The sequence below is a fragment of the Vombatus ursinus genome, unplaced genomic scaffold, assembly GCF_900497805.2.
Source record: "Vombatus ursinus unplaced genomic scaffold, bare-nosed wombat genome assembly UNPS02000577.1, whole genome shotgun sequence".
NCBI lineage: Eukaryota > Metazoa > Chordata > Mammalia > Diprotodontia > Vombatidae > Vombatus > Vombatus ursinus.
In genome coordinates, this window is record NW_020940355.1 from 22,247,050 (window position 1) to 22,273,569 (window position 26,520).

The 26,520-nt window shown below is 37.9% G+C and overlaps 1 protein-coding gene across 3 annotated transcripts; it reads left to right on the top strand.

Moving 5' to 3' along the window:
* The first annotated feature begins 984 nt into the window (after positions 1-984).
* On the top strand, positions 985-24,249 carry RPP40 (ribonuclease P/MRP subunit p40). Of its 3 annotated transcripts, none has more exons than XM_027863066.1 (8): positions 985-1,193; positions 7,336-7,480; positions 17,041-17,109; positions 17,233-17,328; positions 18,341-18,466; positions 22,302-22,500; positions 22,667-22,801; positions 24,020-24,249. In XM_027863066.1, the coding sequence occupies exons 1-8, from the start codon at positions 996-998 to the stop codon at positions 24,216-24,218; spliced, it is 1,167 nt and encodes a 388-aa protein (XP_027718867.1). In that variant the 5' UTR covers positions 985-995; the 3' UTR covers positions 24,219-24,249. The 3 variants fall into 3 exon arrangements, with proteins under 3 accessions (XP_027718867.1, XP_027719003.1, XP_027718925.1); XM_027863202.1 differs by lacking the exon at positions 24,020-24,249 and adding an exon at positions 23,832-24,013; XM_027863124.1 differs by lacking the exon at positions 17,233-17,328.
* The last annotated feature ends 2,271 nt before the right edge of the window (positions 24,250-26,520 follow it).

Sequence of the window (26,520 nt, forward strand, 5' to 3'; positions counted from 1 at the left end):
TTAATTCCGGTGCCTTTCCTTTGTTAGTTATTTCCTATTTTTCTTATTTGTAGCGTGTTGTACATACTTGTTTACCTGTCTCACCCATTAGACCCTGAGCTTCTTGAGGGCTGGGAATGCCTTTTTTTTGGTATTCCAAGCACTTAGCACTGTGCCTGGCACATAGTAGGTGCTAAATAAATGTTTATTGACTGAAACTGTAATAAAAGACTCACCAAAGAACTAAATGATTGAAAAACCCAGGCAATGGTGAAGGATTAGATGTGAATGGCCTAAGAACTATTCAGTCCTGGGGCAACTAGGTGGCTGGCTGGAGAGAGTGCTAGACCCAGAGTCAGAAGTCCCGAGTTCAAACTAGGCTTTAGACACTTACCAGCTGTGGAACTAGGTCGAGGCACTTCGCCTCTGTTTGCCTCAGTTTCCCCATCTGTAAAATGAGGATAATAGCACCTACATCCCAGAGTTTTTGTGAGGATCAAATGAGAAATTAATTGTAAAGTGCTCAGCACTTTGTAAGAGCTACAGAAACGTTAGCTAGTAGTACTATTATTAGTTCACTGGTAAATTTGGTAATGTCAGAAAGAGGCAGGAAAAAAAAGCTCCCGTGTGTTTGGGACCCCTGTGGTTAATTTATGGGGGTACACTGGTCTGTCAAGATGGTCAGGCAGGGATTAATTGCAATCTGCATTATAGGAAGGAACCTCTAATACTACAGACTCTTAAACTGACCGTGAATGTGAAAGGAAGAGGGGGTGGAGGAGAGGAAAAGAGGAAAAAGGAGGGAGGAGAAAGGAGGAAGGAAGGAAGAAGGGTGGGGAAGAAGGAAGAGGAATAAGGGGAGGTGAGGTCTCGAGCCGGCAGCGTCCTAGACCCGCCTTCCCTAATTATCCTCTTACTGGGGCCGCCCCCAGGAGGCTTCGTCCAATCCCGACACAGAGCCGCGGGCCGCGTGTTTCCCACCAGCCACGTGGGAGGCCAGAAGAGCCGTACAGGGCATGCGCAGCAGTGTGGCCACTGGTTCGCAAAATACAGTTTTGACCGGCCGGGGGGGAGTTTTTCCGCAGGTGACTATGTCTACTTTGCGCAGGCTGCGGGAGGCGCCACGACACTTGCTGGTGTGTGAGAAGTCCAACTTCGGCCATGTCAAGTCCCGGCACCGGCAGCACGTGGAGACGCACTACCATAACTACAGGGTGAGTCCCGTCCACGGCAGCTTCCTCTCCCGCCGGCGTGGTCCGCGCCACCCCCAGGGGACATGGGGTAGGGGGGCGGCGCGGCGCTACACTCCGGTGTATCCGGACCTCGCTCCAGCTCCTCACGCCACGCCTTCTCCCCAGCCCCATCCCGTAGTACTACTCCCTTTACCCGACGTGGGCGGGCGCTGGCGGGGGTGGTGGAGGATTGCGCTGAGCATCCTGGGAGTTGTAGTATGCCGCCTCTTCGCTGGCCTAGCGCGCTATCTCTTGAAAAGACTACAATTCCCACAATGCAGCCGGGATGGTACTCGCTTTTGCGATCTCAGTTCTAGACTTCGAAGATCCCTGCGGGGAGATCCGAGAGTCCAACTTTTTCAGGTTACAGATTGAGAAACTGAGGCCCAGGGTGGTCAGGTGTCAGAGGAATAACTTGGACTCAGTCTTCTTAACCCCAGAACAAGTGCCCCGTACCGTGCTGGGAAAAGTCCCAGAAATTGATGGGCATACTCCTGTTATCTCTTCAGTCTGTCAGACTCCCGTTTCCTCCAGAGTTTGGGGCCCCCATAGATGTCACCCCTGGAGTAAGTGGCAGTGAGAAGAAAACTCGCGATGTTAATGTTGCCTTTTCAGATGTTTATTTAGAGCTGTAGCTGGTGGTGCCTAGTGCCGGCTGCCATTTTAAATATCTTTGCATTTGTTTTCTCCTAAAGCTTCCAGCCCCTTACTAGTTTACTCTTCCTACGCTCTCCTCTCCATCCCAACCTTGATTTTGGATACTTTTCTTTTTAAGCCAAAAGACTGTGGTTAACTCCAATTTGGGGGCTACATTTCCAAAAGGAAATGGCTTGAAATCTAAAGGAGGAATTGCATTTGTTAATCAAACTTTGCAGTTGTTAATCAAAGCCAGCCACCCCTGGGGGGGGGGGTGCTTTGTAAGGAATTTTTAAAAATATATTTTTATTTATTTCGTTAAATATTTCTCAATTACATGTAAAAAATTTAACGTCCATTTTAAAAAATTTTGAGTTTCAAATTCTCTGTCCCTCCCTACCCCTTGAAAAGGTAAGCAATATGATATCAATTACACCTGTGAAGAATGGAAGACATTCTTAAATTCGCTTCGCTTTATTAAATATTTGTTAAGACCTTAGTCTTGATAGGCAGTGGGGGAGAGACAAAGATAAATAAAAAGACAAAGCTCTTGCCTTTATGGAGTGTATTAATCAATCAAGAAATATTAATCCCTTGGTATGTATTAGATTCTCTGTTTAATGCAAAGGACACACAAACACACATACACACAACCACACCCCCTTCAAAGAGATTGCATTTTAATGTGAGAGGGAAATATGTACAAAGAAGATATGAAGATACACTTAACTGTTCACCTAATTACCATGATGATAAAAATGTGTTTGCTTCATAAAATTTAGCAACTATTTTGATAGCGTGTACTGATGAGTCGCTCGAGGGAGCAAGCACTGTGAGCTGTCTCTGTTTTACAGGTGTAGAAAGTAATCAAGGTGTGAAGTTTATTACATGACTTATCTAAAGGTTCTTTTAAGTTACTGGTACAGCTGGGAACAAAACTTGGATGATTTCCATATCACTGTCTTCTAAATACTTAATTTCTTCCAGACTGCTTTATTGGAAGTTTGCAGTTTAACTCGAAGTTTTTGGCAAGTAGGGAGTTCTTACTCAAATGGTTAATAAACTTGGGTTTATCAAACACTATGTTTTTGTTTATTTGCTTTTGGGTCTTGTTTATCTTTTTCATTGATCAATTTTTGAATCAGCACTAAGTAGCTCTGACGTTATTGCTTTATCATATTGTTATAAAAATCCCAGACTTAATTCAGAATTCAGTCAGAGGTGAGTGGTAGTGGGTACCAGTATCAGTGAAGACCCCTCAGGACATGACCCCCCCCCTTTTTCTTTTCTTTAGTTGTGTAAGCAGAAATTCCTGAGCTATAGTGTATTCTGTTTATCTCATCCTCTAGCTACATGACCTTGGGTAGTAGACTGAAGTCATAAGGCCCCAAAAGGGGAACCTGTTGGGGTTACTGTACTCCTTTGTTCTCTTCCTTGCTGGCGAAGATTTACTCCAATAGATTGTGCCCCTGAGGCTCAGCCAGTAAGCCAAAGGGAGGGGGTTAGGGTGGGCTATTGTGCTAGGATCTATATAAACCTATTTTGAACAAAGCACTCTTGCACTCTCTGGCTGACGCCATTTTGAGCAACACAGGGGTGGTGGGGTGGGGTGGGGGGGTGTCCTTTCTCAAGAAAGCCAATAAAGCAGCTTTCCTTTTTGCAAATTCTTGTCAAGACTCTGATTCAAATTTGGGTAGGTGGTCTTTTATCCCACAGAGAGGGGAAGCTAGGTGGCGAAGTGGATAGAGCACTGGCCTGGGAGTCAGGAGGACCTGAGTTCAAATGTGACCTCAGATATAATATTCACTAGCTGTGTGACTCTGGGCAAGTCACTTAGTCCCTTAGCCCCAATTACCTCACCAAAAAAAAAAAACCAAAACCAACCAAACAAAAAAAAACAGAATTCAGGCCGAGACTGGGCTCAGTGAATTCCCCAAACAAGAGTTAGCTGGATAATAACGAAATCACAGTTGGGAAGTGTAGGAAGAGATGCCTTTATTGTTAATTCTGGAGAATTGGGTGTGTATGCGTTCCCTCAGGGGAATCACACACTTATACTGGAGCAGAGCAAGTGGTTACATAGGATTACTTGGCTTTAACTCCCAACTTGTCCCAACATTCCTTATGTCCTGTGTAACATCTGTGTTTGCAGTGCAATATCTATTGTTTCTATAGAGTGTGAAAACCAGTCTCCCTTTCATCTTGTTTACATATTTGTGTAAACCAGTAAACCAATAAACCGATCTCCCCCTCATCTTATTGATTCTGTGGGAACCAAACTGTTAGCATTTCTCACAATATAGTTTGAGATTGGGTACTTATAGGTCCCATTCCTTCCTGCTTATTTTTTTCCCAATATAAAGATTATTTTAATTCTTTGAACTTGTATCACCAGTGCTTGCACAGTGCCTGGCACATTGTTGTGCCAGACATCTAATAAATATATTAATAATTAGCACTAATAAGTACTTGTTGATTGATTGCTCTTGAGATTCTTGACCTTGCGTTTATCCAGATAAATTTTGTTATTGTTTTGCTTATTTCTATAAAATGACCCATGGTACTATTTCTGCAAACTAATTCAGTATTATCATTTTGATTATATTGACAACCATGAACATTTAATATCTCTCCAATTATTTGTATTTATTTCAGTAAGTGTTTTTTAAATTCATAAGCCTTCTTTTCCAAAATCAACACATTTGCTGTGTCAGACAATACATATTCCAAGGACCCTTCTTTTATCCCTTTCCTATTTTTTAAAAAGTTATCTATAGCTTGTTTAAATAGTTCAGTTTGAAGTTCCCTCTAGATTGAATGTCGTGTCTACCATCTCCCTGACAGGAGGCAGGAAGCTTCCCATTGTGACATTTACCTGATTCTTATTACCAGCTTAATCAAATATTGGTGAACTAGAAAGATAAAGCCTCAGATAATGTTAGTTTAGGTATTTTACATCTCTTCACATTTTAAATTATTTTATCCGTTTAGTTTTTGTTTTCTTCCTAAAGAATATCAGAGGATTGTGATGTTAAGAGTTCAAATACAGGAGCTCAACTGTTGTGAATGGAGAAAATAAAACAGTTTGTATCCCCTCCCTTTTTTTTTTAAATATACTGTGGTTCTTCCAGTTGTATTCTTAAATGCTTTGGGGATGATCTGGATTAATTGAGTGTCTTGCCAAGCCTTCTGTAAACTTTTCTCCCTCTTTATAGCTTTTTACTATTTTATGAGGTGATGCTGCTTACAACTTTCCACAATGGTCTTCTGTGAAATTTTACTCGGGAGTTAATATTTTAATTGGACATTGCCCTTGACTGACGTATCTGTCTATGTGCCAAGGACATCAAGTATTTATTGATTTTGGGCTTCTTCATTGTGTTGATTTAAGATGGTTAAACTTCTTTAGGAAACAGTGATCATTTATGGTAATGTCTGTTCTTTTATTCATCCCTCTCCCTTCTTTTTAAAACATATGCAACCTATTTAAATAACTCATATTGAAGTTGCCTTGATTTTCTTTCTTCTAATGTGGTATTATAAACTTTACTCTAACAAATCTATGGTCAGACTTGAAAAGCTGACTTTGGAATCAAAACACAGATGGGAAGGGCAGCTTGACTCGACCAATTACATGAATTGGTAGCTTCATACTGGACACAACAGTTTTGTGCATATTGAAGAATCAGTTCTCAAGCTATGTGAAAAGGAAGAGGATGTTAAATGCTTGAAAAAAATGAGCTGTATTACCCAAAAAGGGTGATTGTGAAAATGTCAGTAACTGCTGACTCATGTCTCCTTTCTCATTTCTATAAAAATCTTTATGAGAATATATATTTACATATGTATGTATACATATATACATGTATGTGTATATGTTGTGTATGTGTATATATGTGTGTATATATATACATATATATCAGGTGATATGAGAAGGGAACAGGCAGGATTTTGCAAAAATATTCTATAGAACACCACATGTTTATAGTTGCACAGATTGAAATGTATGGAGAACAAAATTTTGCCTTAAAGATTTTCCTCCCATTGGATGGGCTATTTATAGAGTTGGCCTGTATAGTCCTTTTGTACATACATATTTTGGACATACACAAAGGTTTGATAGTTATCTAGTCCCAGAATTGAATAGGAGGAGGAATGAGCTTAATTATCACTGGACTGTTATATTATCTCCAGCCTTCCTCTGTAACAAAGATCCATTTTTTCTATATTTCCATATACTAGCTATGTGACCCTGGGCGAGTCACTTAAGCTCTGGTTGCCTCATTTTCCTCAGCTCTAAAATGGGGATAATAATAGCTCCTACCTCCCAAAGTTGTTGTGAGGATCAAATGCGATAATTTTTGTAAAGTGCTTAGTATACTGCTGGGCACATGGTAGGGGCTATGTAAATGCTAACTATTATTTATCCTCATCATTACTATTATGTAAAGTAGCAACTTGGTCATCTCATTTGTATATTCAGAATTTTCTTTGCTTTGTATGTAAAACTTATGCCCCTCCTACACCAGCCAGTGATGTTTCTTTTCCCATTTCTCTATTTTGCCCTGTAGAATTTTTGACATTAATGAGATTGGGGGAGCCTACTTGTGGTTTTCTCTGTAGTTTATTAGTTGAGCATCTTTTCTTTGGTCTCAGAATGGAGATGGAGACGTGGGCCATTTAATGATGCTTTATTTTCTTGACATATAAATGAACTGTTTTACAAGGTACCAGAGAAAACAGTTACTCTCTGTTCTAGTGGATTCCTGGAGTGAGAGCCTGACAATACTTTTATTGAGAAAATAGCAACAATATACAAGGTGTCCCAAAAGTCTTAGTGCAGATTTAAGCTTTAATAGCTTAAACCTATGTCTTCTAAACTATATGTAAAGGCTTCCTAATTAAAAAGCTTTTTTGCTTAGTACCATTATTGTATTGTTTGTTGAGGTGCATATCATAAAACAAATCTTTTGTAAATTCTCTCTCCTTGAAATATAAGTAAGTTAATTTTTCTTGTTTAAGAATGTTCCGCTCTCCCCCTGCTGCAATCTGGCTACAACCTACCTTTCCAGTCTTATTTCACACAACTTTCCATCACAACTTTGTGTCTGAGCCAGCTGCTCCCCGAAATCAGTAGTCTATCACTTCCCTCCATATTTTTGCTTCAGCATCCTGGTCTTTCTTCAAGCCTTATTTTGCTTGCTACTCCCTTTGGGAAGCCCTTCTGGTCTCCCCACTTGCTAGTGCTCTCTTTTCTCAAACTGCCATTAGCTTATTATTTTTATTATATTTATTTGTATATGTTGAATTCTTGCAGAAAGTAAGGTCCTTGAGGACAAGAACTGTTCTGTTCTCTGAATACCCAGGGTTGAGCACAGTGCCTTATATGTAGAGGTGTTTTAAAAATGCTGATTTGTTTTGTCCTTATGAACTTGAGTACTACTTGCCATAGAAATAAGATCTTTATTTCCATTACATATTCATATAGGTATCGTTTCTGATTCCTGAATGTGGGATACTATCAAAAGAATTAAAAAATCTTGTCATGGAAATTGGACCATACTATTTGGTGAAGAATTTACCTCTTCATGAATTAATTGCACATGAGTTCATCAATAACTTTGTGAAAAAAGGTAGGAAAATAGTTGTTTTTGTGAAGATTAGTACACTCAGGAACTGTTAATAATCAATACGTAAGTCTCTTTTTCTTCATGTAATATTTGTGTTCCATTTATCCATCAGTAAAGACTTTTCATTCTACGTAACTCCTATTGTGTTTATGAGAAATTCTTCCTTTTCAATAGTCACATAGCACTGAGAAGTGGGTTGTAATAGGAAATGTTTGTATTTTAATTTTTTCCCTTGTTTTATTATGATTTAAGAGTTATCAGCAACACAGACATTTCAGTGTACAATAAAGAGGTTTGTGTAAGAAACTGAACTTAGGATACATAGTTTTGTTTTTTTTTTAAAGTTTATATCCCCTTCTATACTTTTTTTTTCTTTTGTACAGTTTAAAATATTTTATTGATTTTCCTTTTTGGGGTGTTTTTATCACTGCCCACTAACTCTCTCAACCCCTTTCTGTAAGAAAAGCCCTCCCTCGTAACAAGTATGTATAGTCAAAAAAACAAACCACTTTTGGACATATCGGGAATTGCATGTCTTATTTTGAACCTCCCATCCATTACTCTTCTAAGATGTGGTAGGTATGCTTCATCGTCACTCTTTGGAAATCACAATTGATCGTAGCTTTGTTCAGAGTTCTGAAGTTTTTCAAAGGCTGTTTTTTTATTCATCGCTGTGACCATTTTGCAAGTTTTGCTCATTTCATCTTATATCAATTTATTCAAGTGCTCTCGCTTTCTTTGAATTTGTCATATTCATCAGCGGGAGAAGCAATATAGCCTGACCTCTCTCACCATGGAAGTTAGGCAAGTCCAAGGTGTATTGGAGCCTAGACAAGATTGTTCAGTTTTCAGTGTGAGCATTTATACTTGAGGAATCTTAATTGCCATAAGCAGGTTACACTTAAAATTGTGCTTATTTTTTTTTTCTGGGAGAGAGGTTATTAAAGATTTGCCAGCACACCCCTGGGCTAGTCTTACCTTTAAAGGTATTGAAACCATCCTCCAGACTTAGTTGGCTCAGGCTGTTGACCTCACTTCCTCATGACCTAAGTGGCCATAACCTTCTCCATGAGATGGCTGGGAGATGGCTGATGATTGACTGGTGAGAAATGATTGGCAGCTGAGACAAGGGAGCCGTACTCAGCTGAACCAACTTCATGGTGTCTATCCTTGTTGAATGTCCCCCTGCTCTGGATAAGTTAGTCTCCTTTTGGTAACTGTTAAATAGCATACCACCGTAGATGGTCCAGGGGATAGATTGCTGGACTTGGAATCTGGAAGACCAAAGTCCAAATCTGACCTCAGACACTCAATAGCTGTGTGACTCTGGGCAAGTCACTTAACCTCTGTTTGCTTCAGGTTCCTCATCTGTAAAATGAGAAACATAATAGCACCTACCTTCCAGGATTGTTGTGAGGATCAAATAAAATAATATTTGTAAAGTGCTTTGCAAACCTTAAGTTGCTATGTAAGTGCTAGCTTTTAAAAAATAGTTATTGTTATTAGTGTCTCATTTTGTTTCAGTATTGAACCTGAACTGTGAGGGGATAACCAGTCAGGCATAACTCAGAGCATCATCATTTCTTATGATATAATAATATTTCAAGAACTTACCTATTGTGATATGGGTTTTGTTATTTATTTGTATTATTTTCTAGACATCTTGGGTATCTGACCTTTTTCTTTATCAGAAATACTTTCTGTGAAGATTTTCCCTTCAGTTGCTCATGTAAAAGATTGTTCAATTTTATGTAATTAAAAATTTTCCATTTATCTTCTGTAATCTCTTCCATCTCTTCTTTAGTTAAGTTAATCTCATTTGCTTCTCTAATTTGTTTAGTTGATGTTTATGTTTAGATTTTATATCTGTTTGGAGTTTTATTGTGGTATATGGTATAAGATATTAGTCAAAACCCTATTTCTGCTAAAATGCTTTCCACTTTAAACATCAACAAACATGAACATTTCAATCAATCAAAGCGATTAGGAGTGAAGATTGTATATTAAACTGTGAACTTCTATTATATGCTGATATTTTAAAAGTGTATGTTAAATTTAACACAATAGTACAAAAATTGTGCTGCTTGTCTACATTCCTTTCTAAACTTTTTTCTAATCTTTGTATTTTTAATGCTTCATTTGAACTCTTTTCTTTTTTTTACATTGCTGTCACTACCCACCAACACTCCCCCACCACATAGGAGCCCTCTATAAATTGACATATCAAGCATGTCTGGAAAAAAAAAAGCGTGTGTGTGTGTGTGTGTGTGTGTGTGTGTTTTGGACCTCTAGCCTAGAGGTGTCAAACTCAAGAGTGGTGCAGTTGAACCAAATTAAAATGTAATTGGGAAATATTTAACAAAATAAATAAAAATATAGTACAAGATAGATAATGTTAATTTATGGTTTTCTAAGTCACTCCATGCATATATGCCTGCAGGGATCTCTTTGTATTTGAATTTGACACCATTACTCTAGCCTATCACCTCGTTGCCAAGAGGTAGGAAGCATCTTTCATTGTCAATTTCCTAAATTTATGATGAGTTATTATATAAACTGTTCTCCTGGTTCTGCTCATTTCACTCTCTATCAGTTCATACAAGTGTTCCCAGGTTTCTCTGAGTTCATCATATTTGTCATTTGTCATGGCATAATTACATACACCTACCATAACTTGTTCAGCCATTTCCAAATTGATGGGCACTCATTTTCCTTCCAATTAGTAATAACAACAAAAAAGTGCCACTATAGATGTTCTCATATATGTATATGGTTTGTGTGGTGTATTTGTATATCTCTGTGTATATATATAAAGATATATACATGCACACACACACATATATGTAATAATTCGTATAAATATGGGTCCTTTTCCTTTTTCTTTGTCCTTTCAGAAGCGTAGGCCTAAGAGTGGTATCACTGCACTAGCAGTAGTGTAATTTAGTCATTTTGGGGCATAGTTAGTTCCAAATTGCTTTCCCAAATACCTGCATCAGTTTGCAGCTCCACTGTTGGTCTTTGCTGCTAAGAGGTCAAAGAAAGAGGAACAAGACCCATATGTACAAACATTTTTATATCATCTTTTTGTTAAAGGACTAGAAACTCAGGAGGGTACCCATCAGCTGGGGAATGGTTGAATCAATTATGGTTTATGAATGTAATAGAATATTATTACACTGTAGGAAGACAGTTGCAGGGAAACCTGGGAACACTTGTTTGAACTGATGAAGAGTGAAGTGAACAGAACCTGGGGAAGAATTTATTCAGTAACAACAACATTGTTGAGAAAAACAACTAAGAAGGACTTAAGAACTCTCATCAGTTTCAATGACTGACCATCATTTCAGAGGACTGATGATGAAATTGCTTCCTACCTTCTGACAGGGAAGTGTTAGGCTCAAGAAGCTGAATAAGGCATATAGTTTTGGACAGAGCCAATGTGGAAATACACTTTGACAGTGCATATTATGAGGGCTTTTTTCTTTCTTTTAAAAACAATTTCTATATAGCAGTGAGAATTGTGGTAGGGATAGGGTAGCCACAAAAAATAAGAGAGAGTCATTGAAACTTTTTTTTTTTAATGCGAAGAAGAGAACAGAAGGAAAGCCATAAAGTTGTAATCAACAGCATTTATTAAGTGTTTACTATGTGCCAGGCATTGAAGAAAGGCCAAAATAGTCTTTACCCTCTAGGAATTTACATTTCATTGGGGAAGACAACATGTAAATAGTTAGATATGTACAAGATATAGACAGAGTAAATGGAAGATAACCTTAGAAGGGGAGGCTGTAGCAACTGAGGAGACCAGAAAAGGCCCCCTGCAGAAAGGGGTGTTTGAGCTCAATCTTGAAGGAGGTTGGATCTTCTGAGAGGTAAAAGTGAAGAGCAGAGCTTTCCCGGCATGAGGGACAAGTACATAGGTGCAGAAATAGAAGATGAAAAGTTGTGTTTGAGGTTCAGCAAGTAGGCCAGAGTGGCTGGATCAGAGAATTCTTGGAGGGAAGTAAAATGTGAGAACACTTGAATGATAGGAAGGGGCCAGGTTGTGGAGAGCTTTATTTGATCCTGGAATTGAATAGGGAGCCAGTGGAGTTTTTTGAATTAGGGAGGTGGCATGGTTGGATCTATACTTCCAAGAAAATCACTTTGGCAGCTCTCAGGTATTTGGCTGATATGGCTTCTTGGCCTTTTGGGATTATTTTTAGTTACTGCTTGGGTAAGTCAACATTCCTTTGTCTATTTTCCATTTTTTTGGAGTTGACTGTTTTAATAGATTAGATTGGAACTGCCATAATTTCACCATAATTTTCTCATTTTTATCCTTCATTCTGATTTTGGTTTTAATGTTTTATGATGTTCAATACTTGAAACATTCAGCACTTTCTGACTGTGTTCTTGGAGAAAACATTCCTAATATGGATTAGTCAGAAGCTTCATGCCTTTGTAAGTCTTTGGCTTCTCTTATTTCTTAATCACAAACCATGTCCAACACATTGCACCATCTTTCTTAGGTGCCCGCTGTAATGTTGAAGTCACTCAGTATCCAGGTAGAAGTTGACTTGAGTTTTTAAGATCTTGTCAGGTTCTTCAAAACTTATCTTTACTTCTTCATCCTCTGTCATGAATATTGATATATAAGCTGTAATTTTTTCATAGTAATCTGTTTGCCTTTGCTTTTAAAAAAAAAGGTTTACTGATGCCTTTTCTTTTTTATCTACTTACAAATATACCTCTCTGGAGCAAGCCTTCTCAAGGAACAAAGATTCTTAAAAATTAGCAAATCAAAATGGCATACTGATCATGCTTGACACCAAAACAACATTCCACACTCATAGTCTTCCCACCCCTTCAGCCCCAAAAGGATGGTGCATTTTCTCATCTCTTCTCCCAGGCCAAGCTTTTCCCTCTGTTTCTTGTTGCCTTTGGTTATATAGTGAAATCAACTCCTCCAAGTCCATTTTTTTCCCTTTGAGAAGAATCCATTTGGCTACAACTTGATTACAACTTCTGGTTTCATTTATCACTATAAATGAATGATGTCAGCATGAAACTGGTTCAGTTCATCTTGTAGAATTTCTCCTAATTGATCTCTGGAAAGATGACACATTAAAAGTGCCAACAATTAAATTAATTTTGTAAGCAGTCTGAGGACTGTGTTTCTCAGTGTCCTATGCCCCCAATTTTTGTCATTCCATTATTGTCACCATAGAACTATAAGGAGTCCACATGGGACGTACTGAATGGCTTTTGTGTGCTGAGCTGTTTCAGGGGTTGCCATTTCCATAAAATTCATTACCTGATGGTTTACCTTCTACTGTTGAGCCTTTCCATACTTAGCTAGCTTGTTCACTAGAAAACATACAGAGTCTTCATTTATAAAGACAAATGAAGATAAATGATATTGCTGTCTTTGTTTTCAAATACACAGCTACTCTGTGGCTGAAAAAATCAGTGCACAATCAATAGTCCCTACTTTGCCTTTTCTGAAGGCTGTACTGTGGCTTATGTCTGCAGCTGCTGTTTGCAGAGCATGGTATCTTTGTGGCCCTTTTCCTCCTAACACTTAGACTTTGTGGTGTAGCCTCTGCTCAAAATCTTTGCTCAAGAAAAACTGTCTCAGGCTTGACAAATTTGCTTTGGACCCAAGGACCAGTCTAGACCTTTAGGAGCCAGCTTCCAAGAAAAGATCAGCAAAAGGCCGGTAGGGTTTTGGGGAAAGACTCAGCACGTTGCCATGCGGAATTTGATCCTACCTCAGGTCCAAACTCAAATTAAAGTCAGTAGAAATCTTGAAGTCTTTCTTCAGAAAAGACTTTAAAAAAGCGGAACACAATTTATTTGGGTGTTTCCTGAATTGTGTGTTGGGGATGGGGAGGGCCAGCACTCTGCCTTGGGAGCAAATTGATCTTTCTTCAGTAAGTCTTTTTCCATTTAAATGTGCACAGAATAATGCTCAAGATTCATCTGTTGAAGATGCAGTCACATCTTAGAAGCCTGAAGATTCCCTAAGCAAATCCCAGCTTCTGTATGGACTGACTGCTGTTTTGTGAACTTCTTTTTACCTTACTGTATTAGTAAGAGATGAATGAGCACAAGCAAGAAAAACTCTTATTGATTGAACTGTTTGCACTAGGAGTTCTGGGTGCCTGAGTTGGCCTAAGGCTTTGGATTTGTGTAGCAGTGGGTTGATGGTTCTGTTCCAGTTGTAACCCAATAGCCTTTGGTTATATAACTTGTTTGCAATTTTATTTTCATGGTTTAAGGTGTTCTGCTAGAAGTTATGCCTTGCCAGCTTACTCTGCAATAGCTGCCTGAGTAATTACTTAGCCATTTCACTTGCCCTGTCCAGTGAAGTTATACTATGATGAGCACCATCACAGTGGTAGTAGACTAGCAACATACGTAATTCTAGAAAGATTTTTTAAAATTAAGAACTTGACAAACATAAAAAAATTCAGTATACCGAGTAGAATGGAAAGAGAAATATGAAATCACAAATCTCTATTATGTATAGCTTACTTTAAAAAAACCTACATAATAATTTGATATGTTACTTTCAAAGCTATCATATGTACCTCTTTTTCCATCTGAATGGTCGTCTTTGCATTTTTCAAAATGTTTCAATGATATTCTTTTTCTTTCTTTTTTTAAAATCAAGCTAATTTTAGAAATAACTGTTTAAAAAATTCAAGCATGGGTATAACTATAATAGAACCCATTATAGTACTGACTACCCCCCAACAAGAGTAAGCCTGGTATTTTACACTGTGTTATGGTGAAAAACACCCCCTACTGTGTCTGGAGGACATGATTTAATTTAGATTATTTCAGTAGTAAGCTAGTGGAAGCAGTGGTTGGGAGGGAAGAAATAGCACATTGCCATAGGGGCTCTCATTTTTATGTCCAAACCCCAAAAACCCCAAAAAGAGAGATATAGAAAGAAATTCCTTGTAGACAATAAGAATAATTAAGCAAACCACATTGGTCTTATCCTGAAATTAATTTGATTGATTCTTTCCATTTAGTGTTCATACAATTTGTAGTTGATATATAGATGAAGCTTATCAAAAAGTTGGATTAATGAAATATAATACTAGAATGCAGTAGGTTTGACAGGTGATTGGCGGGGTGGGTGGGTGGGTGCCAGGTGGAAAAGCACTTTGAGAAAACTAATTGGCATGTTAATAAAGTCTGATGTGATATGCCATGTTCTGCACACCCATATTTCCTCACCTCTACCAGGAAGGGAAGTATGTTTTCTTGATCATTTTGATTATACGAATTACACAGCATTCAGTCTCAATTTTTTTTTGTTCTTTTCATTGAATACATTGTTATTATTCTTGTGTGTTTGTTTTGATTGTTTTGTTTGCTTCATTAATTCTGCTTCAGTTCATGTCATTCTTCCCTTGCTTCTCTGAATTCTCCAGATTCATAGTTTCTTTTGGTTCAGCAATATTGTGCTGCATTCATATATCACAATTTGTTTAGCCATTTTCTGATTGATAGCCCATCTATTTTGTTTCCAGTTCATTGCTGCTATGCATATTATGGGATATATCTTTCTGGCTTTGACTTTCTTGGAATATATACCTAACTGTGGAATCTCTAAGTGAAGGGGTATGGAACATTTTAGTTCTATGTTTAGCTATAATTCCAAATTAGCCTGTTGGATTATATTAACTCCTGCATACAACAGGACTGAGAAGAAGAATGGAAAAGAGTTTGATAAACTCTTTGAATTACATTAAGCCCATTTTAGAAAACTTTTTTTAAAAATTCAAGCATGGGCATAAATATAGTAGAATCCATTATAGTGATAATGTTCCCCAATAACAATAAGCCTGTTATTTTAAGTGTTAGGAAAGAAACACCACCTACTGTGTCTGGAGGATGTGATTTAATTCAGATTATTTAATCAGAAAGCTAGTGGAAGCAGTGGCTGGGAAGAAAGAAATTGCACATTGCCATAGGGACTTTGCTCATATCCTAATGTCCAAACCCAAATTAGGATAAAAAGGTTTGTGGGTTTTGTTTTTGTTTTTTTTGTTTTGTTTTTTTAAACTTCCTAGAATGTATATGCTTTAGGGAAACCCGGCTTCCCTTGCCTTTCAGTACCTTTAGACCAAGTATAGTTATGCTGTGCCCAGGCGACTGATCGACTGGTCAGTGTGCGTGTTTTACAAGTTGAGTGAATACCTATTTGTTTGTTTTTTTGTTTTGTTTGTGTTTTTGTTTTTATTTTTTCTTTTTGGCTAGGCAGTGGGGTTAAGTGACTTGCCCAGGATTACACAGCTAGTTAAATATCAAGTGTCTGAGGTCACATTTGAACACTGGTCCTCCTGACTCCAAGGCTGGTGCTCTTTCCACTGCGCCACCTAGCTGCCCCAAGGTTTTCTGTTTGTTTCTTTCTTTGAGTGAATATGTAACAAAATGAGTAAGCAAAGTAATTGTCTTTCTAAAACCTTTAGATTAGCAAAATTGTTGGATTCTATGTGCCATAGGTCAGGGGCGATGAAGGAAAAGAAGAGTGATTGTTGTTGGTTTTTTAAATGATCTCCCTCAGTGTCTCTTTTCAGTTGAATGGGTCATTTTAAGTACTGCCAATGTCATCCTTGCTTATAGAGCTAGGGATTGGAACACCATAATTTGAATTTCAAAGGAAAATCTTTCTTCTCCCAACAGATAAGTTCTAAATTAGAAGCAATTGCCAGCCAAATTTAGCAGGCATATGAAGCTTTAGATCCCTGAGTGGTCGTATTTTATTTATGTAAGTCAAAAATGTCTGCCTAGATTCTTAGGAGTGTGCCAAATTTTAGCCTATGGGGATCTTTTTCTGCTGCCTGGGAAACTTTCCTTCGAATAAAAGGATCATTGTCCATCTTAATCCCAGTGATGCTGCTTCACTATAGAGGTATCAACCATCAGAGCTGTTGCTGAAAATGTTGCCTACATAGGTAGCATGCTTCATCTCTTCATTTCGTCAGTCTTCTGGAATCGTAGTTGATCAGAGACAGAGAGGTGATAGTTTCAATATACAGAATGAGATATATGTTATTTGATGTGGCCGACATGGAAATTTGTTTTGCTTAACTATGTATATTTGTTACAAGGAGCTTGCTTTTCATTTTTTCCAACCCCTCCTATAAGAGTTTGGGAAATAGCAGGGAGAGAACATAAATCCTTCTTAATTGAAAGAAGGAAAAAAAAATGAAATTAAACAACAAAATACTACCTAGATCAGTTGTGGCAAAAACTTTGTCCTTAAGTCCTTACTTTATTCCTCAAGATCCAGCTCAAACTTGTTGGAGTGGAGTGATTTAGTAGCAACATGGCTTTTCTCATTCTTTCTTTCCCTTGGCACAGTCACTACTGTGCATGGTCAGGTAGGTAATCTGGATCAGTGGTCAGTTGACTAGGATCCCTGCCATCCCTCATGATTGAGTTCAATTCATCCTGAGGATTTCATCTGTATTTGATCTGTCTAAACTGATTATTACCAGTATGATGTTTGTTTTCACTTTACATTTAATCCTTTCTTTGGGCTTATTTTTCTGTTACAGGTTCCTGTTATGCCCTAACATACAATACAAATATTGATCAAGACAATACTGTTGCCCTGTTACCCAATGGTAATATTCCTTTTATTTCTAAAAACACCAGACTATTGAGTATGGCTTACTTTATTTTAGTTCAAAGAAAACCTATTTATATTTATAGTATGCTTCTCATGGAAATCATGGTTTGATGTATAGGAAAACTAATTTTGTCCCTGGACAAGGATACTTATGAAGAAATTGGACTTCAAGGTCGCCCATCTCAATACTCTGGCAGAAAAGTCATGAGATACAGTTAAGTGTTTATACAAAATTCATTCCCATGTACAGAGGTTGGGGGGAATTCATATGGAATATTAAATATATTTTTAGATATAGTCAATGCATTAGTTTTGCTGAAATGTCTTTTTTCCTATCCTTTTTTATATCTTTGATAGAAGGGTGGCTTGAAGAGTAGAGAGAGAGGAGAGGGATATATTTGGAAATGTATGGGATGTGAGAAAAAAAGACATCAACCAATAAGTAAAGATTCCATTATTTTTTAACAATCAGAAGTGATCTTATATAGGCTTAAATAGAAATCTTTGTGTCAATCCTCTTCTTTTGTTTCAGGAAGATGAGGATTTATTTTAAGTGTTTTTGCCTCAAAATTCCCAACTTAAGTAGACATAGTTGGCCTATAGGTTTTAAATCCAACAACAAAAAGCAATGAATGGTGATATTCTAAATCTTATCAATTAAGATATTTGTAAAGCACTCTGCAAATCTTAAAACTATATAAATGCTGGCTATTATTTTATTGTTATCAGTATTTCTTAACTTTTTCCTTTTGAGGAGCTATTTTGGAATTCCCTCAGTTTTAGGAAGGGGAGTAAAGTTGCTGACTTGGGCAGTTGGGTGAGAGGGTTGCTGCCAGGCTGCCCTCCCCACTTGGAATCTTTGTGAGTTGTATGAAAGTTGGGCATAGAGATAGCAAGAGCCTTGGAGATCAGTTGGAAAAAAACTATACCAATAGAATGTGATTAATCTGTTGGAAACTGTTGTTGCCTAAGCACAGAATGAAGGAAAAAATGTGTTTCCTTGTTTTCAGCAATGTTAGAAATATGGTTTCTCAAGAAATTTTGCTTTTGTAGACAAAAGGAACTCAAAAAAATAATTTTGCTAGGTTTTAGAAAACTCTGCTGGCAAGTAGGTAAAATGATAAAGCTTTTTTAAAAACTTTTTTAGCATGAAATTTCTTTGTGGTATAAGTTACGTGAGATAAATAATATGTTGTGTTCTGTTTTTTCTTTTTTAACTTTTCAAGTTGTTACCCTTGATTTGATGGATTCGTCTTTCAGTCCTGAGTCCAAGAAGTATAAAAGAGCATCATGGGCCTTGAATGAAAAGAAACCACTGAAATTCAATTTCCTTCTGGCTTGGCATCATGAAGGTATTGGGAATTCATTGTGTGATGATATCGTGAAGTTGAAATTCAGCTGATAAATTGAAGGGAGTCAGCCAAACATTGAACATTGAAAGTTCAGTTCTGTGGCGGGGGTGGGGTTATAAAACAAATTAGTCAGGAAAGACAAGCCACGTTGGCTTTGCCACAGCTCTGCATCCGTGGTCAGGAGCAGAAATGCTCCCATTGCACAGATACTATTGCTACTTATTTATTATAGTTAAGAGCTTATGCTGCCCATATGCTGTTCAGTATGACTTTGTGTAGGCTAGGCATTTGGATAGTTATGGCTGATACGTTTCTTAAACTGTGGTCAGTATCATATTGTGGAATACTCAAGTAATTCTTTTAGTCATTGGATAGGAAGCAATGGTTCTTACTCTGTTTCTGCCTTGCATGTCTGATGGCGTAAAATATTCCAATCTGCAGCCAGTCTTTGCTCCTGGAAGGCTCTTTACGTTCCTGTTCATTGAATCATGGAGTCAGATCACTGCAAGAAATTTCCCTTTCCTCATCCTGGTTAAAAAACAGCAGTGCCTGACCTTTGGAAAGAGGGAAGGGGTGGCATCAGCCTGACAGGTAGACAAAGCTGCTTTGATAGGTTCCTGCTTCCCATTTCCTAACACTCCTTTTGTTGTGTTGTCATTGGGTTGTCCAAAGAACCCTGGGCTTTACCACTTACCTTCCTATTCATTATATGCCACGTGCTATACAAAGTACTTTTTCCCTTCCAGAAGTGAATCTCATTGGTGTGTCTCAGCTAGGAAAGCATTCTAATTAAGTGAATCTCAATACAATATCAATTAAGTGAATCGGAATACAATATCAATAACAGCCCCAGCCTTTCCCACTGTCCTCCCAGTGTCATTCTAAGGAATTTCTAATGGGAGGAATTTAAGATAATTATGTGGGGAGACATTTTTGGACCGGAAACTTTCCATAAATTTCATTGAGCAGACTACCTCCCTAAATGTAAAGCTGTCACTTAAAGATTGGAGGGAGGACCAGAAAAGGAACTCTCTTCATCCTGAGCCCTGTCCTTCTAGCTCCTCCAAAAGATTCCTGAGACTAAATGTACAGGACAGGTGAGATAAGGGAACTTCCTGCCTTCCCAACCAGGAATACCCAAGGTCCACAGATCTGGGAACAGTGGGAGGGACCCAGAGGTCATCCAGTCCAACCTGTACTTGGCAAGGATTCCTTCTACGACATCCCTGATAAATAGTTATCCCATTACTGCATGAAGGCATCTGGTGATGGAGAACTCACTGCCCTCCAAAACATTTCATTCCACTGCTGTATTGTTCACTCTTAGGACTTTCGTTTTCTTATTCCGAACTAGAATCTGTGTTTATAACTTCCACTTATTGCTAAATAGATTCTTCTTCCTGGGGCCAAGAAGCTTTGTTCTTGTTGCTTGATTGACCCTTTGAAGCAGTTTGGTCCAGAGACAATGAAGACTTCTGGATGTAGAGACGTAGGACTTGGGTTTGAATCTTGACTCTGCTACTTACTACCTTGGGCCTCAGTTTCCTCATGTAAGTTGAGGGGTTTAGGCCAGGTCTTTAAGGTTCCTTTTAGTTCTAAAGACTGCACTCCTCATATTCTTCTGCACTTCATCTCTGAGAAAACATTCTTACATGTTAGTATCCAGATGCTGATTTGATGTGATGTGCTCTGAAATGTTTAAGAGAGGGTGCTAATGAAAAATGAAGGTGGTCAGAAAGCCCTAAGGTGAGAACCATGGAAGTCCTGGAGAAGGGAACAGTGGGATACTAATCATTGTGGCCACAGTGCCAAGATATGGACAGTCCAGGCCCAGGGGCTCTGAGGTCCATAACTGTCTGTCTTGAGATGCTAAATCAGGCCCTAAAGATCCAGTGCACCAAACCTCAGAGATCGGGGAGGTGGGAGGAGATGGTTCTACCCCTAGGGAGGTGGAAGTGGTCAGCTTAGGAACCGCAGGGACCCAGGAGAGACCAAGCAGGGTCAGAAGTACAGCTGGGGGAGGGGGTAAAGCCTGGCCCTTGCACAAAACCTTAATTCAAGAGCTGCAGCTGGACAGATGAGTAAATCAAGTAAGGCACTGACCAGTATCAAAAATTATTGCACATTTAGAGAAGAAGGAACAGATAAGTTTGTAACAATAGTAAGCAAAGACTCAAAGGAAAAAATCTATTTTCTCCAAGGAACACATGAATGCCTAAAATAAACAAAACAAAAATGAAATAAAAGCTCTGGAGGAAAGAATTGAAAAGAGAAAAAGTTGCTTAGAATAGAAACTTGGCAAACCTTACCCTGGTAATGGACTTCCTGAAAACTGCAACAGACACAGAGTCAATATGAGGAAGCATGTCCTGATAGAGAGGTGATGGGCTGAAGCTGCAGAAAAAGACATTATACATATTTGCTTAGGGCCACCATGTGGATTCATTTTGTTTGATTGTGCTTAGTTGTTATGAGGATTTTTTTTTTATTTTTTAATTGAAAGGTTAACTATGGTGATACCCAAGAAAGCAGGAGTAGAGGAGGCATTTTTTAAAGTACAGGACAGAACAGAAGGAAATTCAGAAGGAAGTACAGATAAGCAGGACAGTTCTGAAAGTCATGTGGAATTTATTTCCTTTTTTTTTTTTTTGGTAAAAAGCAAGTGGTATGAAATAATGATTCATAGTTTTATTACGACCTTTGTATTCCGTGTGTATAGGAATGCTCATTTTTGTGTTTAAGTTCAGAATAAAAATATAAAAATTTTTAAAACTTAAAATTCTCATACACTATGCTATGCTGCCTCTATTGGAGACCTTGTATATAGTACTTGCTTAATAAATATTTGTTGAATTATGGTCCGCTTAGTCTTTGATTTTCAAGGCCATTTGTTTGAGTAAGGACTTCAGTTTTTATTAGAACCAGCCGTAAAACCTGGTTTCCTATTTTAAAGTGTAAGACTTATGGAATGAAAACACTTTAATGTGACCTCTCTTCTAATCAAGCTCTTAGACGCTGTGTTCCAAACAGAAGGCTCTCATGTGCTGATTATACTCATCCAGTCCCCTCAGAATTCCTAGTTTGTTTGGGGGCCTACAGGGAATGGCATGTTTTTTGCATGTTTTCAAACATGATTTTGGAACTATGGGGTAAAGACAAGAAGATAGGAAAAACTCCCATCCCTAACTTGGCATGCATTCTCCTAGCTCATCAAAAGTGTGCTGGTCCAGTGTGAAAATGATGCTGACTGACCTGTGGTCCAGGACTGTTCAGTCTTATTCTGCTGAACAGCCCTTTCACTTTACCCATCCACTGAGGCTCTTATTTTTAGGTACTTGGGGGTGCGGAGGCAAGCTATTATTTCCAAAACTAAGTTATGTATAGCTCAATGACTATCCAGGGTTACTGATTTTAAATGCCGGCTTACATGGGAAAAAAAAAGCCTCATCATTTGTGTTCCATCTCTTTGTTTTCTTTACAGATAACCTTGAGACCTATCTCTTTCTATGACAGTGTTCTGTGTGTGAATTATGAATTTTATTTCACTCAATCAAAATTCCTATATTAAGCACATAATTGGCTTATCCAGCTTGGCACATAACATCAGCTGGATTTAAAACTATGCTTCATTTCCAGGGAAAATGGGAAGGAAAAAGAACAGTGAGCAGGACCATAATGGTTTTGAATATAGGCCTCATTATAGCTCTCAGACTTTCTCTTCAAACCTTTTCTACATCATTCAAAGGCACCAAGAGGAGTGTTTCAATGGGTTGTTATTGTACTGAGTGAATTTAAATTTAGATTTTTCTAAACAATGGTATGTGGTGTGTTTAAGGTGCAGAAGAGTCAACAGTGATGTCATACTTTTCCAAATACCAAATTCAGGAGCATCAGCCAAAAATAGCATTGAGCACAATACGAGATCTTCAGTGTCCATTGCTACAGAGTGGAGAACTTGAAGGAAAGCCTGAAGAGTCGTGCAGTGCACCGGAACTCTTTGACTGGCTTGGTGCTGTCTTCAGTAATGTGGAATTGTAGGTATCAAGGATGTCTGTGATCTTATGTGGGACCAGCTCTTAAAAAACCAAAATGAAACAAAGCTGTTCTTATTCCACAGAATGATTGTGTAGCAGATGCCAATGTATGGTTTATGTCTCTCTTCTCTCTCTCTCTTTTTTTTTTTTTTTGATTTTGTGGCAGAAATAATCAGTCATTCAGTTTTGTATCAACCTATTGCTGTCCTCAGCCAAGTATTTTGGTGGAAAAAGCTTATTTGTGCACAATCACTGGCTTCATAGTCTCTGAGAAGATATGCCTGTTACTGGAACAGCTGTGGTGAGAAAAGTGTTATTTGTCTGTCTATGCAGATGTGTTGTTTTAATGATCTCTTCTGGACCTTAAATCTTATTGCTTAGAATTGGGGAGTTCCTTCACAAATGCCTTGCTTTCCTTCTTAGTCTCTTGGGATAGTAGTGTTGTCATCTTAAGTGGTATTCTAGAATGATTATTAGGAATAACTGATGAAATAGCTTGTTTCTTTTTGGAAAAGAAAGCATAAAAAATGTTTGTTGGAAGCAAAGTGTTAGTTTTTTTTTTAAGTAAATTTATTTTTTTGACTCATCCATTTGCTGCTGGCTGTTTACCCTAAACTGATAAGCTCAATATTCCAATGTATTTTACTCTGCCATAGTATGGAATTCTTTGTCAAAATAATTACTCATTTGATATTAATGGAGATGAAAATTCTTTGCGTGCCTACCATATTAGATACCATATGTAACATACTCATTGTTATTTCAGATAATATTAGTAGACTCAGATAACTTGTTATTAGCATTATCCATTCATTAAGCACTTATTCAATGCCTACTCTGTGCTATAGTTGTGCTAGGCACTGGGGTTGCAAGGCTGAATAAAGCAGTCTCTGCTATCTGGAGTTCATAACAAAGAGGAGACTTGTTAACTAGTTACCAGTTCAATCTGGTAAGTTTACTTCAGCTTAGTTTTTATGTATCAAGACAGATTCCCATAATCTTTTTTTTTTTAACTTTAAACATTTATGGAGTTTGTCTTTTGTTTTTCACTCCAGCATAATTTCTGTTCTCTCCCTCATGTTAGCATAGTGCTTTAATTCCCTATAATAGAATTGTGGAAACACTTGAAGGAGGAGTGATGCCTTCTCATTGTTCCAATTAAAGAAGTCTGTGCAAACATAGCAACAGTGAAGTCTGAATGCCAAGGGAGGGAAATGATTACTGTGCACTTTACAGATGGCTCATTGGTAAATGAATTTCTGGCTGAATAGGGTAACAATTGGAGTATGTTTTATGTGTATTAAATCCATTTACGTTTGTTATATTTACAGAAGGCAGCAGGAGTTTAATGAGCATCTTCTTAGTGCTGTAATCTGAAGTTAACATTTGACATCTTTGATTAGAACATCACCAAACTCAACTGGTTATTCTGCATGAGCAAACGGGATTTTTCAAAAGTTCTTATTCCTTCTTTATCCCTACTTAACTAAAGCATTTTATTTTCCTTTCTCTCTTTTAGTCACTATTTTGATGACCCAAAGTTAACTCCTTGGGTCACCTTGTCTGTCCAGGGCTTTGCAGACAGCCCTGTGTCTTGGAGAGAAAATGAGCATGGATTTCGAAAAGGGGGAGAACACTTGTACAACTTTGTTGTTTTCAGCAATCAGGACTACTGGCTTCAGATGGCTGTGGGGGCCAATGATGACTGTCCACCATGAGAATAAATAAAGCTGCCTGTGATTTTTTTTTCTTCTGATAGACTTTGGAAGCCTTCATTACAAGGAAGTTGCATATTTAGGATGTTTATATGGTATGATATTTTTTTTAATACGAAGACTAATGTTCTGTTTTGGGGTGTTGTTTGAATTTTTTTTCCACAACCTTTTTTAGCTCATTTCAAAGAGTTTTGGGATAACCTAATGGAGTGATTGCCAGTCACTTTGCATTTTTGTAAAAACTAATGCTAGTGTTGCTTATCTGCAGCTGCAAGGCAGGCCAGGCCAAGATTGGGAGCTGGTAGGCCAAGGGCTGTGTAGGACAATGAACCAACAAAGCCCTGCAGCTTGGAGAGGACCATCTCTGTGGTTTGTATGAAAAGAGTAACTTAAAGGATGGACTGAATACTGAGCCCTCAAGTGTCAGGCAATTAAGAGTAAGCAGGAACATGGCAGATTCTGAGGGAGTGGGCCAGGGTCAGCATCCAAGAATTTGTATTTAACTGGAGGGAGCAGACAAGAAGCACTAATGAGAAGATCTACTTTGGACACACTGTACAGTTGTGATTGATGATCCAGTGATCAAGGTGAATTCCCTTTTGATTTGGTTCAAAATGACCCATTGGGTGTGAGTTGGCAGATAGTCGCTAAATCTAGAGATGAGGTTTTTTCTGCAGCTTCCAAGGTAGTCGGTATTGATTACATCAGAAAGACTAGATTCATCTAACACAGTAGTTCTTAACCCAGGGTCCATGATTTTGTTTTCAAAAAGAATATTTTGATAACAGTATTTCAGTATAACTGGTTTCCTTTGTAAACATGCATTTTTAATAGTATTTTATCTTTTTCCCAATTGCATGTGAAGACAATTTGTAGCATTCATTTTTGCAAGATTTTGAGTTCCAATTTTTTCTCCCTCTCCCCTTCCTAAAATGGTAGGCAGTTTAATAGAGGTTATGCATGTGCTATCATGTAAAACCTATTTCTATATTAGTCACAGCTGTGAAAAGAGAAGCAGATCAAAAGGGAAAAAACCACGAAAAAGAATAAAATAAGTAAAAAAAGTATGCCTTGATCTGCATGCCCATCAGTTCTTTATCTGGATGTGGACAGCATTTTCCTTCATGAGTCCTTTGTACTTGTCTTGGATCATTGTGTTGCTGAGAAGAGCTGAATCATTCGTAGTTGATCATCGCACAATGTTGCTGATACTGTGTATAATGTTTTCCTGATTCTGCTTATTTCACTTTGCATCAGTCCATACAGGTCTTTCCAGGTTATTCTGAAGTCTGCTTGCTCATCATTTCTTATAGCACCATAGTATTCCATTACATTCCTATACCACAGCTTGTTCAGCCATTCCCTAATTGATGACCTCAATTTCCAATATTTTAGCACCACAAAAAGGGTTGCTATAAATATTTTTGCACATGTAAGTCGTTTTCCCTTTTTGTGATCTCTTTGGGATACAGACCTCGTAATGGTATTGCTGGATAAAAGGCTATGCACTTGGTTCCCCTTTGGGCATTGTTCCAAATTGCTTTCTAGATTGGTTGAATCAGTTCACAACTCCCCCAATAGTGCATTAGTGTCCCAGTTTTCCCACATTCTCTCTGACATTTATCATTTTCCTCTTTGTTATATTAGCCAGTCTGACAGGTGTGTCGTGGTATCTCAGAATTATTTTAATTTGCATTTCTCTAATCAATAGAGATTTAGAGCATCTTTTTCATATGATTATAGATAGCTTTAATTTCTTCATCTGAAAACTGCCAGTTCATATCCTTTGACCATTTATCAATTGGGGAATGACTTGTATTATTATAAATTTGACTCAGTTTTTTATGTATCTGAGAAATGAGGCCTTTATCAGAGATACATGCTGTAAAGATTGTTTCCCAGCTTTCGCTTTCCTTCTAATCTTGGTTGCATTAGTTTTGTTTGTATAAAAGCTTTTTAATTTAATATAATCAAAATCATCTATTTTACATTTTGTAATACTTTCTATCTCTTGTTTGATCATGAACCTGTAACTCACTTAACTTCTTCTTTAAGAATTTGGATGCTATACCACTTGGTGCATATGTGTTTAGTATTGATATTACTTCTTTGTCCATGGCACCTTTTAGGAAGATGTAGTTTCCTTCCTTATCTCTTTTATTTAGTTCTATTTTTGCTTTTGCCTCTTCTAAGATCAGGATCGCTAGCCCCGCTTTTTTTTATTTCTCCTAAAGCTCAATAGGTTCAGCTCCAGCCCTCTTACCTTTACTCTATATCTCTCTGCTTCAAGTGTATTTCTTGTAAA

What these genes read in the sequence shown, in the direction of transcription:
- RPP40 (XM_027863066.1), top strand. Translation starts at nt 996, where the DNA reads ATGCGCAGCAGTGTGGCCACTGGTTCGCAAAATACAGTTTTGACCGGC. An exon ending in CGCACTACCATAACTACAGG is followed by an intron (nt 1,194 to 7,335) that starts GTGAGTCCCGTC and finishes ATATTCATATAG; the next exon opens with GTATCGTTTCTGATTCCTGA. An exon ending in TCTGGCTTGGCATCATGAAG is followed by an intron (nt 18,467 to 22,301) that starts GTATTGGGAATT and finishes GGTGTGTTTAAG; the next exon opens with GTGCAGAAGAGTCAACAGTG.